At 40.6% G+C, this 15,374-nt stretch overlaps 1 protein-coding gene across 1 annotated transcript; it reads left to right on the top strand.

Annotated features, from left to right (window-relative positions):
* The first annotated feature begins 6,666 nt into the window (after positions 1-6,666).
* LOC131977736 (uncharacterized) lies at positions 6,667-13,495 on the top strand. The gene is made up of 5 exons (XM_059341163.1): positions 6,667-6,720; positions 7,713-9,035; positions 12,008-12,074; positions 12,963-13,070; positions 13,199-13,495. Exons 1-5 carry the CDS (start codon positions 6,713-6,715, stop codon positions 13,493-13,495), a joined length of 1,803 nt encoding a protein of 600 aa, XP_059197146.1. The 5' UTR covers positions 6,667-6,712.
* Positions 13,496-15,374: the final 1,879 nt, after the last annotated feature.

Here is a 15,374-nt window from a genome sequence, read left to right as displayed (position 1 = left end):
GTTTTCTTCTACACAGCAACAGCGAACAGACTGATGACTATTGTAGTTTAACATAAACCTGGAAACTGACGGGCAGCGATTTCTAAGAATAATAACAATAACTAAAATCTCCATACTCACTTCACTTCTTGGTTTATTAATGATTCCTCTGAGATCATTTGACAGCAACTTTTTAGAAAGCATCTTTTAACAAGGTAGTTAAAGTGCTTTCTATTATTTGCCATCTAATATAACATCTGATTAGACACAGAGTCATTAAGACTACATGTTTTTCAGTAATTCATTGCTGTCGAAGCGACTCAGCTGTTTGTCTCTGTTACAGTTGGAGGCTTGAACCGTTTCTGTGGAATCACAAACTGTTTCTGTGAAATCACGTGACTTCAGCTGTGTCCCTCCTCTTTCTGCTGATAGAGAACATGTTTTCTGCTTTCTTCCTCCTCAGCATCAGAGACCAACAACACAGGTAAGAACACTTTCAAACAGGAATGATGAGATACTTTAAAATGTTCAGATTTGAAGGAAAAAACACATATTAATGCAAAAGAAAATGTATTTGATGTAAAGACTGGATATTTATTTGATGTATTCATATGGTTTGATAGAAAAACGTTGAAATGAAAGAAGCTGAAGTTAAACTGAGAAATGTTTTCTTCAATTACATTTTTACTTAAAATTCAGAGAGACTGAACATTTTATTCACATTTTCCAGCTTTAAAGGACCTAATCTGTGCTTTTATTGATTTAGTACTTTGGCTTAAATCATCTTTCAGTTTTTAGATTAATTAAATTCTTTTCCAATTCTGTTCTTAAATGTATCACTTTAAAATATATTTAGAACTGATAAATATTGAAAGAAACCTTAGTTTTTTTTATTTTATCCTTTATTTATTTTCTTGAGGAATCATTGAGGGCAACTGTTCTCTGGTCTGAATGGCGGCGAGGCGGATTACAAAACCAGGGCGTTGCACTTCCTCTTTAAACTGTCTTTTAGGAACCAGGAACTGTTTGTCTAGCCTTAGACAAGTGCTGAGGGAGCACTAATTCAACCAAACCAAAGCTTTTTTTTAACAACCTTGAACTGTACGTGTATGTATAATGACGTGTGTGCTGTTTTTGGAGCTATGCACTCTGTACCGTGAGCTGCCAAACGCCCATGGGTCATTGTTAGTCTAGTCGGAATTTCTTGAACCCAGAAATGTTGAGTACCCTAAAGTTTTATTGCAGAAATGTCATCTATAGGCCTAATGGATGGAATTTAACTTGGTTGCTAAAAGTTGCACTTTGGGCAATTTGCATAATTAGCATAATAAGCCAATAAAGTCAAGACATCACAGGTGAATAGGGTAAAAAAAAAAATAGATATCACCATGAAACTTTCTCAGTTGATTACTTATGTTAAGATGAGAAAAAAATGTATTGCATGTTTTTTGTATTTTAATGTTTACATATGCAAATGAGGCCATATCTCATCGAATATGCGCTCATTTGCATACAGACAAAATCAGATCGTTTGATAAAGTCATGCTCAAAATATTTTTTCCAACAGTAAACATGTATACTTGGGGGTCTGAGTTGAGTCTGAGTTGGTGAAAACCTTTAGGGAACCTGGTCAGGAGGCAGTGTTGACCTATGGACGGACAGATTAAGAAATGAAGTGTCCCATGCAAAATAACTATATACAGCATGCACACACACACAAACCCACAAGAACTATATACAGCAAAAGACAGAACTTTATACAGCATGCACACATACACACACAATAACTATATAAAAGAACTGCAAACAGCATGCGCACACACACACACACACACACACACATGCTGTAAAATAGTATGTGCAGCATCGGTTGGAGGAAGCTTTTTCAGTTTAGGAGGCTTTACTCCTAGAAAACCATTCCTGGTCTCAATACAGTGCTTGGGGAACCTGATGCCACTCATAGTGACCTAGAAGATACTGGGACGGAGTTCTTTGTTGCACTGTATGGGCAGAAGAAGGCCAAGTGGATGAATATCACTCGCTACCTGATCTACAGTCACAGCAAAAAGCCTCCTAAAGTGAAAAAGCTTCCTCCAACTGATGCCAACCTGATGCTGCACATACTGCGTGCTCCTCTTCAGGTCATGTTGTGGAAGGCTGCAGGTCAGAGAGCCTCCTGCAGAGGCCAGAGACATCACAAGGTTTGGGTGGGAGGTTGCTAATGAAGGGGCTGTCATGGCCGTTCTTGCCATCCAGGCAGTGGCTCCAGTAAATCTACCTGATGTCACCAGCTGTAGCTGCAGCACATTGAAGGCCTGCAGCAAAGGAAACTACAGCTGCCATGCTGCAAGTCTCAGCTGCACTGACTACTGACAGTGTGAAGGGGTGAGGTCTGCTGCTACAACCCATTCACAATACACACAAATAAAGAGCAAGAAGATGATGAGACTGAAGGGAATGAGGAAAGAAATGATGAAGATGGTGAAGGCTATTGTGTGGGATTGTGTGGTTGTTGTTAAATATATATGTGTGTGTGTGTGTTTGCATACTATATGTAGTTATTTTACAGTGTGTGTGTGCGCACATGCTGTTTGCAGTTCTTGTATATAGTTTTTGTGTGTGTACGCAACCCGTTCTCATTCCCAAAGCGTAAAATACCGAAGATTTGTCACACCCCTAGACGTATCATACTGACGCAAAGGGTACCCTTCCACGTCTGTGTGAAACGCTCTGGGTTCTCAATTGACTCCAATATAAACCCGCTGGTGGCGCTGAGAAACGCTTAGAGCAGAGGCTACAGCCGTCTATTCACTCCAATAATATCCCGACCACGGCCCTCCATGACGCTGCCAGCGACAATCTGAATGGAGAACCGAGGACCCTGTGCACAGAAGTATTTTTCTCCCTATTTTAAGGATTTCTTCTAATGACATCGTCAACATTTCTCAACACAAACACATCAAAGTCTCACTGATAATTCAACAATAAAATAGCTTCATGTTGTGGCTCTCAGTATCATTTTTTTCTCCTTCGATTCTGAGAAATAAACTTTTATTCGTTTGTTTTGGATAGCGGAAAGGCCTACATTACCCACAATCCTCAACAACAGTTGCTACGGCAATCCGATTTGCGCTACCCGTTATTAATTTATCCTTTCCGCTAAAGTCCTTGCTGATTGCTTATCTAAGCCCAGTTACATGACTCACGAATCCAGTTGAAAAGGGAGGAAATCCTTTTCCAGTGGCAGGCGTGGAAAGAAGGAAGTTGAGTTCAATAATTTGCCGTCTTGCAAATTAAGTTGTTGGTTGTCCTTGTTGTTGAGGTGGAGCTTTCTCTGGTAGTTGCAATGAACTTTGTGTTCATTAATGCAACTTTGGTACGCAGAGAAGGTCAGAGTTGCAGTTGTACCAGAATTACTCCTGGACAGGAGATTTTCTGAGGAGCAGACCTCATCACAGCAGGGCTCTGCAGGAGATGAGGGGGGGCTGGTGAATCCAGGCCTCTGGATTATCTCCTGAAGAAGAGGTGTTGCTGCTCTGGGGAGCGGTGGAGAAAGAGAGAGAAGGGAGGGAGGACTGGCTCCCTTATAGCAGACCAGTGGACCTCCTGCAGTGTCCAAGGTGCCTTGACCAATGAGGTGACCTGGAAGGTGTCGTAAATGCCGAGCATTCTGGGAAGGGAAGTTCTTGAGAGGACACAAAATGGAGGTGACCTGCCATTTTGTGAGTTGACTCAGAAAAATGTTTCATTTAGTCCACAAATGTTAAAGTCCACAAATGAACCCAAGATTCACCTGTGGTACGATCCCAACAATGTCTTGCTGATGACACAGCCAAGGGCCCATCAGCGTGCCGGTTGTGACCCTGATCAGAGCTGTTTCAGTGCTGTGTGCAAAGCAGAAACCAGAATGAAATTGTAGTTTATTGAGTTGCAGATGGTCTTGAAGTTGATTGGAAACTGCGTTTTCCAGAACCTTATAGCAAACGGAATGATGGAGATGGGCCTCTACTTGGCAAAGACATCTGGGTGTAGGGTGGGTTTTTTTCAGGAGTGGTTGTTATGACAGCAGTTTTTAAGGCAGATGGAACATGGCCGGTCTGTGGGGAGAGATTATTGACTTTGGTGATGAGGGGAATTAAAGCAGAGATGTTAGATTTGGGGAATCAGGGCTGTGGCTCAGCAGTCCGGGCAGGTGGAGCTGAAGAGATGTGGATAGTGTCAAATTTTGCTCTAAATAAGGCAATAAAGTTGTTGCACTGCTCCTCTGTAATGTTGGAGAGTGAGGGAGTTTGTGGATTTAAGAGATGATTTATTTTTGAGAAAAGTTGCTTTGAGTTGCCAGGTCTGTTATTGATGATATATGGATAGAACTGTGACTGAGCATTTCTGAGGGCCTTTGAGTCGGCCTTCTGGTGTTCAGGGTAGACTAGCCTGTCCACAGTGAGTCCTGAGTCCTTAAGACGGAGTTTAAAAACATGACCACCTGTCCACCCAGCTGCCACTGATCACCAGTCAACCCACTGTATAAACCCCTGCATCGTACACACTCATTGACAGATTGTTTGACGCTCTCATGTGAGACTTTCAGCACATACCTTCTGACTGCTTCCTCGTTTCCCGGTTAACACTGTTTCTATCTTCCTGTTTCTGCGACTGTTTGAGTGAGTTTACCTGTACATACTTACAGTAAGGCTGCACCGATCGATCTGCGCAAATTTCTTTAATTTTGCGGGATCGCGATCGGCAGATTCTTTTACGTCAAACCGATCTTATCTAGCGATCTCATCTACCTCGATAATAACCCCCCACCGGCGAAGCAGTGCTCCCAACTTTGTTGGTAAATTTAGCAACTTTTCAGACCCCCTTAGCAACTATTTTTCAAGAAAGTGACTGGAGACAAATCCAGCAACTCCTTCTTACTCTTCTTAACAAGCCGCTAACGAGCCAGAGGTCGGCTTGTTGAGAAGAGCCGCCGTTAGCTCTGTAGCAGTACAGTGTGTATGTGCTAACAGGCTAACAGTTAGCTCTGTAGCAGTACAGTGTGTATGTGCTAACAGGCTAACAGTTAGCTCTGTAGCAGTACAGTGTGTATGTGCTAACAGGCTAACAGTTAGCTCTGTAGCAGTACAGTGTGAATGTGCTAACAGGCTAACAGTTAGCTCTGTAGCAGTACAGTGTGTATGTGCTAACAGGCTGACAGTTAGCTCTGTAGCAGTACAGTGTGTATGTGCTAACAGGCTAACAGTTAGCTCTGTAGCAGTACAGTATGTATGTGCTAACAGGCTAACAGTTAGCTCTGTAGCAGTACAGTGTGTATGTGCTAACAGGCTAACAGTTAGCTCAGTAGCAGTACAGTGTGTATGTGCTAACAGGCAAACGGTTAGCTCGGTAGCAGTACAGTGTGCATGTGCTAACAGGCTAACAGTTAGCTCTGTAGCAGTACAGTGTGTATGTGCTAACAGGCTAACAGTTAGCTCTGTAGCAGTACAGTGTGTATGTGCTAACAGGCTAACAGTTAGCTCTGTAGCAGTACAGTGTGTATGTGCTAACAGGCTAACAGTTAGCTCTGTAGCAGTACAGTGTGTATGTGCTAACAGGCTAACAGTTAGCTCTGTAGCAGTACAGTGTGTATGTGCTGCTGCTGCAGGAGGTGTTCACTTAGCGATCTCTGTTTGTTTACAACAAGCACCAGACACTCTGTGCACAGTTAGCAATGCTGGTTAATTCACGATCATGATGTTTATGATCAGCAGAGACTCTGTGCATAATTAGCCATGCTGCTTTCAGCAGCTGACGTTTTGCACAGTTAGCGACGGTGAAAACCAAACGTCACCTCCAGAGTCTCTAAATCCCTGTGGGCTCTAACTAACTTGTCCCGCCGTGGAAAACCCTCTCCTCCGTTTGTTTCTTCTTCTACAGTTTGGCATCTAGCCGCCACACTGTATCATCAAATGCTACGCTGCCCCCGTGTGGAAGGCACCAGTAATACAACTTTTTTTTCTTCCAGATATGATGAACTATTCGATTTTTTATGATTTAATGACTATTCGAATATTTGAAAATCGATGCCCATTCCTAGTTGTATGTATGTTGTACTATAATGAAACCAAAAACTCAGGACACTTTATTTATGGTTGCAGTTCTTTTGTTAGTTTGTCCTGTAAATTGTTGCTATTTATTTTAAGTTCAATATTTTATTAACTACCTCAGGCATTGTGATTTCCTTTATTTGTTAAAGAAAAATACTGCTGTGTTATTGTTTTCCAATAAAATAAGATTCAAACATTGAAGGTGTATGCTGTGAGTCAAAAAAATCTGTATCGGCCAAAATCGGAATCGGCAGGTCAGGCTTTTTAAAAATCGGTGATCGGCCAGAAAATTGCAATTGGTGCACCCCTAACTTACAGGCTGCAGCGTCAGCTGCCTCGCTCTGTTAACTGTTGTGTGTGTATGCTGTCAAACCCACCTCACTATTCTCACCTGTTGGACGGTTGGGTTCATCTCACCTGGGTCCTCAGACCCACAGAGACTCTGATCTGTTCTGCTGAATTGAACTGTGTTGCCACTTGCCTGTCAGCTGATTATCTCCTGCCGTATATTAACTGGTCTGTTGTCGGTTGAGCTGCAATTGGGCGCAAACTTTACCTGTAATAAGGTGGAGTTTACTGACTGTTTTTTCTTTCTTCAGAACATTTAAGGAGCTCCGTCCTCTTTCCTCTGTAAAGCTGTTACCATGGCAACGTGAGTAACTCTAATGTTTCTAAAACAGCACAGTTTCAGTTTTGATTGTTTTATTCCAAAAATGTGATGAAACACTGCTGGATCAAATTAACTACGTGATTAAACAATTTATAATATGAGATTATAATTAGACTGAAAAGTCAAATTAACACAATCGTGTAAACAGTTAAAATCAGGTACTTACGAACCAGAAAAATGTTTTTACTAAAAATGTTAAACAGACACAAGTAGAAGTTTAAAGTGCTCGTCTGGTGAGTGAGCTTCTTACAGGTTATTGAGACATACTACTAAATCCACAATAAACCTATCGGGACCTTATTACGGTCCCTGGGAGCATCTGGTTGAGACAGGAACTGTTTTCACAGAATGATAGTATTGGAAACTATACTACGATATCGGTTCAAATTTGAACAGTAACCCAGTAACAACCCTCATTACTACATTATTACATTTCTACATTACTAAATTATTATTGTACTATATAAGTATACTAAGTAACTAAATAATATTATGTATCACATGATACAAAAGGGTAAATAATCATAAGATAATGATAATGGACTATCTTGTAAAAACTATAACTGCTTGATTAACCTCCTGAGATGTGAGATTTTATTTGGTAGTATTTAATTAATTACTCAGGGATTGATAGAACCTGATAACTATGAAAACTTTTTATGCGAATAATTAAAAAAAAAAAAGATTTACTCATATTTAGACAATCTATTTGACTGTATAATCCAAGTCTGTGCCAGTTTATAAAACTGGTTATTTATAACTGAACATGGCTTTAAAAGAAAACTAAATTACAAACGTAGCAACACATCTAAAAGCCTTGTGATGCGTTTCATGTTCTGTATCATCATTCATATTATATTTGAAGCATATTGTAGAATTATTGGGTGCCCTGGTATTAAGACACCAGACATCTTTAATGAGAGGTTGTACTGATGGTTCAGCAGTTTTTGAGCTCATGTTTTACTTTTCTACAGGAATACTAACTCCTCATCCAAATATGACCACATTACCTGCAAAGATCTGATCAAGTCAGGATCTCCTACTGTCTGGCAGCTGATACCAAAGAAAGAGAACATTGGGACTCTGACAAAAATGACTCTTGGTGAAAGAAATGTGACAAAGATGAACAAAACCATCTTACTTGTGGGTGAAACAGGAACAGGAAAATCTAAACTGATCAACGCTCTGGTGAACTACGCCATGGGAGTGAAGTGGGAGGACAATATCTGGTTTCAGATCGTAGAGGACGAGAAGAGAAGTCAATCAGACAGTCAGACATCAGATGTGATGGTGTACCAGATCTTTGGTTTTGAAAATAAAACTCTGCCCTACTCTCTGACCATCATCGATACTCCTGGATACGGAGACACCAGAGGGACCGAACAAGATGTTATCGTCAGTGAACGATTATTAGATTTGTTCCGCTCAGATGAAGGAGTTAATGAGATGAATGCGGTGGGTCTGGTGCTGAAAGCCACTGAGAATCGAGTGAGTGACCGACTGAGGTACATCTTTGACTCTGTGGTGTCTCTGTTTGGAAAAGACATGGAGAAGAAGATAGTCACCCTCATCACACACTCACCTGGAAGAAAACCTAAAAATGTTCTGGAAGCACTCGAGGCTGCAGACATTAAGTGTGCCAGAAATGATGAGAATCAGCCTGTCCACTTCCTGTTTGATAACTGCCAGGAGGAAGACAGGTCAAAGGGAACAAAATACCTTCAACAATCAGATGAAATATCAATGACAGGCTTGAGTCAGTTCACAGACTTCCTGGAAAAAACTGCACCTCAAAGGCTGGAAACCACTGTAGGTGTTCTGAACGAGCGAATCAGGCTGGCAGCCTGCATCAACAACCTGCAAGAGAGGATCGAGTTCATTGAAAGAAAGCAATGCACTGCATGTGACAAAAAGTGTGAGGAATCAAAACATAGGAACACTTTCTGGATCTATGAGCCCAAGACAAGAACAGTTCAGAACACCAATCAACAAATGAAAGAGAAATATGAAAAGGGCAAAGCAGAAAGTGAGAAGTCAACAGACCTTTTGGAAACTCTGAAGAAGGAAATAGAATACCTTCAGAAGGAAAAGGATCAGTGGCTGGAAGAGGCCTATCAGCATGTCCTCAGTCTGGAGAAGAACGCCCTGAATGTTAATTCACTGTCAACTCACGTCCACCTGGACTTCCTGATTGAGAAGATGAAGGAGAAAGGAGACACAGAGAAGATCCAGAAACTGGAAGAGATGAAAAAACGAATGGATGAAGATAAAGGATTCAAAGCAGCGCTGAGTTACGGGTTTGGTAGACTGAAAGCAACATTTCAGAAGTAAAACAGAATGATTGTGAGCAGACAGCTGTGTAGGACAGGAGGTCTACACTGGATAAATCTGTCTCATTCTGTATCTAAAGGCTGTGATGGTGATGTAATAGTGAGAACTATAAATGTTAGATGTGTAGTTCCTCTGTGGGATGTAATGATGTTTGTTCTGGTAGTTTAATGTTGCTTCACTGTTCAGATCAGAGAACAGGCTGAGACATTCTGAGGATTCTTTACTTTCTCTGTGGAACTTTAGTGTTTGAGTTAAGGATTTATTCTGGTGTTGACAGAAATAAATATCATACAGATTATATACATATAAAGCAGTTCAACATGTGAATCAGTTTGTCCAGAAGAGCTGAAGTCAGACAGAAATATTCTGCTGTGTTGAACCCAACAACAATCCAACTTTAATGCTGCGTTCACACTTTGAGCTGCAGCAGCTGGGATGTACTCTTATTTAACCACTGTACATTACTATCAAATGGGATGTACTTATATTGAACCACCGTACATTACTATCAAATGGGATGTACTCTTATTACTGTACATTACTATGAAATGGGATGTACTCTTATTTAATCAACTTACATTACTATCAAATGGGATGTACTCTTATGTAACCACTGTACATTACTATCAAATGTGATCTACTCTTATGTAATCACCGTACATTAAATGTAATCTACTTGCATAAATTTGAATAAATAATAATAAACTGTGAAATCACTTCACTGGATCATCAGCATCTTTTTCTCTCTGTTCAAGTTTCTTCTCTGAACGTCTGTTTCTCTCTGTTGGTTTATTGTGAGCAGCAAGAAGAGAAACACTCTATACACTATATCAGTGATGAATCTGCTCATATTTCACTTTAAAAATGTGAAATTATATGTCCACAGAATTATATATATATATATACAAACATATTGAATATAACCTGATGAAAAACCAAATTTGGTGTTTAATGTGCTCGGCCAACATGGTCTCACAGGAATCCGTGAAATAGCCACGGAATCACGCAAATTTCCGTGAAATACACACAGATTTTGTTACAATGTTCCTGCAGTTCACATGACTTTCAAGACTATCATACTATTAATATTAGCTGCTAATTTGGCCGGAACAAGTCTATGTTAACCAGTTTCATAATATTAATATTAGCTGCTAATTTGGCCAGAACAAGTCTATATTACACAGCTGTACAATATTAGCTGCTAATTTGGCCAGAACAAGTCTATGTTAACCAGTTGAACAACATTATAATTTGCTGCCAAGTTGTCCACCACCACCAGAAAAAGAACAAAACATTAGTAAGATTAGCTGCTAACTGCTGGCAAGACAAAGGCTAAAATGGAGGGATAATGACTGTCAGCTGTGTTAGCTGTTAATGCTAATCTTCCAGGCCTCATGGCATGCTGGAGGATCCTGACCAGCACTAACAACTGTCCTCTTCAATTCAACACATAAGAGCACTGGAGAAGCTTCAAGTTTCATATATTGAAGTAAAAGATTTAAACTCTACATTTAGTTAAATAAAAGAAGAAATGAAGGAGTCAGTGCAACTTCAAACAATGATGGTGCAGTCAGAGAGGTGGAACAGGTAGGCAGCACAGGTAGCCACGCCCAGAAACACACCCTTCAGTCATGGTGTCAAAGGTTTTTATTTTTATTTCAAACTGGTAGTGGTGAACCATATCTGAAAGAATGGATCATAACATTCACTCTGATATATGACATCTCTATGATATCTCCTTCCAGCAAAGAGTTATTAGGGAATATTAGTAGTATTAGTAGTACCCATGATGCTTTGCAGCTGCTGGAGCTGTAGGAACATTTTGGGAAATTTACCTGCATGAATCCCCCTTCCACTCTCTATCTCTGTCACTACCTCATAAAGCAGAAAAATGTCTTCAATTACTTGTGAGGATCAGAAACATTGACTTTCCAAAGCGACTTAAAAGACACACAAGGACCCAAAAAAGTCACAATATGACCAAAAAACAAAAAGATACAAGATGATCAAAAAACGACATGAAAAAGACACACAAGGACCAAATAAACACACAATATGATAAGAAAAAAACATAAAAAGATACATGACAAAAAAAAGATATAAAAAGAAACTAAATGACAAAAAAATACATAAAAAGCCACACAAGGACCAAAAAAGGCATTAAAGGACAAAAAAAGCCATAAAAAGACACAAAATGACCAAAAAAGAAACAAAATGACCAAAAAAAAGACATAAAAAGCCACAAAAGGACCAAAAAAGACATAAAAAGCCACACAAGGACCACAATATGACCAAAAAACAGTTAAAAAAAAGATACAAGATGACCAAAATAGCCATAAAAAGACACACAAGGACCAAAAAAAGACATAAAAAGCCAATAAAGGACCAAAAATGTTTTGATGGTTCATCACTGACCAGTTCTACATAACAATATTTCATAAAGTCCCACCCCTTTTGTTTTAACCACACCCCCTTTCATAACTAATGAACTGTTTGTCCTAGAAACTTGTATAAGGTGGCAGATTACTCGGCATAGAGTCCCTGTTTAACTGGTGATTGATGACCACGCCCCTTTTTATTAGCCACGCCCCATTTTACTAACTAGTGAACCGTTTGTCCTAGAGACTTGTATGAGGTGTCTGTGAACTCAGGACAGAGTCCCTGTTTAACTGGTGATTGATGACCACGCCCCTTTTTATTAGCCACGCCCCATTTTACTAACTAGTGAACCGTTTGTCCTAGAGACTTGTATGAGGTGTCTGTGAACTCAGGACAGAGTCCCTGTTTAACTGCTGATTCGACCCACGAGAATCATGGTCCAGAGGCAAGCACACAATCAAAATTTCTTTAGAAATTTTCAAATTATTATTATTACTGTACATCATGCACTTTGGATAAAATCGCTATATAAGTACAGTACATTTACAATCTTCTCTAGGAGAAGCCTGGGTTCAGAGAACCTCCCGCCCTGCCGGGACGTTAGCAGCTCCACGATGGACGTGTGGGTAGGGTTGTCACCATACTAAGATTTTCAACTCGATACCGATACTCAGGAAAGTATTCGATACTCAATTCCATTTTTGATACCACCAGGATAAAAACAACGACCCCAAAATTTAACAGAAATATTTTTAACAACAAGAAAAATGCAACATGTAAAAATTAACAGAACCACAGGTTAAATATTTATAATAAAAAACAATTGTTGGTCAAACAGACGGTGGAGTTGGCTGTGTGTGTTGCTGTTTGGTTGCAGGTCGACTTTTCTCTGCTTCATTCTGGGACTTCAAGAGACAAAATAACACTTTTCACTCACCAACATTTAAATAAACGTATTAACTCTTAATGCTTATGTATACTGACACTGTGTCAATTAACGTAATATGGACATACTACGTGCCTGATTTATTTATTTATTTATTTACGTTGTTTATAATCATTAACATGACGTCAGCCTTTAATTGCTAGCTGTGGCTAATGGCTAATAATAACATGGCCAACATTAATGCGAGCCACTGGCCATGATAACATCAGTAATAGAATGAAAAACACTAACCTGTCGAAACTCGATACTTTTGAAAATGAGTATTGTATCCGGATACAACGTTTTAGTAGGTGGCGAGTTGTGTGCCTGGCGGCTCTCTCCGTGGAGGATATTGAAGATCTGGTACTTGTTACTCCGTGCAATGACAATAAAGGCTTCTGATTCTGATTTTGACTCTCCTTTCTCCAGCAGGGCTGGACTGGGCCCTGACTGGCCCAATACAACTGATGACACTCAAACTATCTTAGTGCTCTCCTAACCATGCAGACATACCAACCACATCACTACACTACATGAGGGCTAGATAAGACAATTATGTGGAGACATTGTGTATCCCTCTACGCTGTAGATCCAGTCTGAAGGTATAAAGGGAAACCCTCCTAATGTGGGACGAAGACAGGAGGACGCTGCAGTCCCGTCACCTATGGGCTGGTGTTTGGTTACAAAAGGTAAAATGGTAACATGAAGATAAAGTGAAGAGAGAGAGAACGAGGACAAGAGAGAGAAAGAAGGAGAGGTTATAATGATTGAGGGAAGTGAAGCTGCAGCGAGCACATTTTATGGTTGACTTCTCCTTTTCAATAGCCAAACAATCTACAATCATCCAAAGCATTAACCTTCCACCAGCCACAGGGGCTCATTGTCCATGATGCCGCCAACGATATGGGGCGCTTTGCATGCCTGATGACACGTCGCAGGGAAATAACTCATCCAGCTGCGAAACAAAGAGCTGGAGAGGAGAGAGGAGAGGAGAGAGGAGCAGCAGGAGGACAGGGAGGGATGCTGAAGCCTTTTGTTAGAGGAGGCAGAGTGGATCTGTGCATCAGGGTGAAGGACGGCGCCACCGCCACCGCCACCGCCACCACCGGGCTCTTCAGGTGAAGAGGAGGAGGAGGAAGTCCAGAGTGACAGGGGAGGAGCCTCTAGCTGCCGTAGTGATTCAGAGTATAAAGCACAAAGAGTCATTTAGAGAGAGGAGGACGGATCAAACTAACCAGGACTCTCACCAGGAGAACGTAAAAACAAAGACGAGAAAAAAGACACAAAATTACCAAAAAAAGACACAAAATCGCCCCAAAAAAGACACAAAATTACCAAAAAAGACACAAAATTTCTAGAAAGACACAAAGTAACAAAAAGACACAAAATTACCAGAAAAAAAAACAAATTTACCAAAAAAAGACACAAAATTACCAGAAAGACACAAAATTACAAGAGACACAAATTGACCAAAAAAGACAAAATTACCAAAAGACACAAAATTACAAAAGACACAGAATCGCCCAAAAAAAGACACAAAATTAACAAAAGAAGACACAAAATTGACCAAAAAAGAGACAAAATTAACAAAAAAGACACACATTTTTTAAAAAAATCAGGGTGAGGGATGGCGCTGTTGCCACTGTGCTCAAAGTGTGTTCAGGTGAAGAGGAGGAGGGAGTCCAGGGTTAGGGTTAGACCAGTGTGTATCTTTAACTGTAATCACATCAAAGCATCAAAGGCTTTGCGATCGACCAATCAGAGCAGAGCAATCAACAGAATTAACAGCTGTGGAATCTTCCAGCACAGTGACAGCAGCCAGAGGTGGACAGACTGGAATTTCTGGCCTCGAACAGAAAGCATTTTTGGCAAAACCATAATACCTATCATTGATCCAACTTCACTTTGAGCGCCCTGAGTTCTTCCTTAACGTCTACATATGTTGTTTTTTTTAAAGAAAAATGAAAAAATAGCTTTGTTAGAGCGATCTAAAAAAACTGTTCCATCTCCCCTTTTCAGAAATCTTCCTGCGTTTTTAATATGGGAGCCAATGAGGCTGTTGGTGGTGTTGGTGGATCATCTGTGCGTCCTACGCCCAAACTATAACTCTGACAGCTTTACCAGAGGATTGTGAGGGAGAAGACTAATTTTCCTACGTTTCTATGTATAAATTATTTCTGTAGAGTGGAATTTGCGGCCTGGAGCGCAGTTTTCAAATTTATTTTTTGACAGTTTCTTCTCTCCCTCTACACTCTGGTGATGATGTCACACACTGTGACACGAACATTCCGTGCAATACACACCCATTATAATCTCAGAATTTCTCCAAAAATGATCATGGTCATTGAACAGGGATTGATAAAAAACTATATGACCTATCGAAACGTGGATTAATACACCGATACACAAGACTTGTGTCTACTGTTTAAAGTTTAAATGGAGTCTCTAGGTGAAATTATGCCGGAGAAGTAGACGTTTGAAAATCTCCAATTATTGTTCTTTTTCGCTCATTTTTTGTCAGCCGTCCCATTCACTTCAATGTAAAATTTTGGGCAGTTTTTCGCGACTTACGTCCCTAATAAATGTGTAGAAACATGTAACAGATGAGAAGGTGAGAGCTTCTCTCTGTGAAGAATCATGGAGGAGGAAATGAAAGCTGCTGATCTGTTACAGTAACTGTTCGGACCTGAGCCGCTAATTATTAGAGCTGATATGATGAGAGAAAGAGGCTGAATATTAATGACACTTTTAGCTAATTAGCAGCGCCGCTAAGAGCCCTGAGAGGATCGGCCCCCATACACTGCTCAGGGGCCCTAAAGGGGACATCAGCCTATAGGTGGAGATCAGCCAGGGGCCTCAGGGGCCACATGGACCACAGGGGCCTCAGGGGCCACATGGACCACAGGGGCCTCAGGGGCCACATGGACCACAGGGGCCTCAGGGGCCACATGGACCACAGGGGCCTCAGGGGCCACATGGTCTTCATCCAGAACACCATCAG

This window comes from Centropristis striata, chromosome 9 (assembly GCF_030273125.1).
Source record: "Centropristis striata isolate RG_2023a ecotype Rhode Island chromosome 9, C.striata_1.0, whole genome shotgun sequence".
NCBI classification, from domain to species: Eukaryota; Metazoa; Chordata; class Actinopteri; order Perciformes; family Serranidae; genus Centropristis; species Centropristis striata.
Note: the sequence above shows the minus strand (reverse complement) of the source record. Positions and strands in the feature narration are given on the sequence as shown.

Coding starts and splice junctions, on each gene's coding strand:
- LOC131977736 (XM_059341163.1), top strand. Junction 9,036..12,007: donor AAAGCAGCGCTGAGTTACGG/GTTTGGTAGACT, acceptor AATCTTCTCTAG/GAGAAGCCTGGGTTCAGAGA. Junction 12,075..12,962: donor GCTCCACGATGGACGTGTGG/GTAGGGTTGTCA, acceptor TCTACGCTGTAG/ATCCAGTCTGAAGGTATAAA.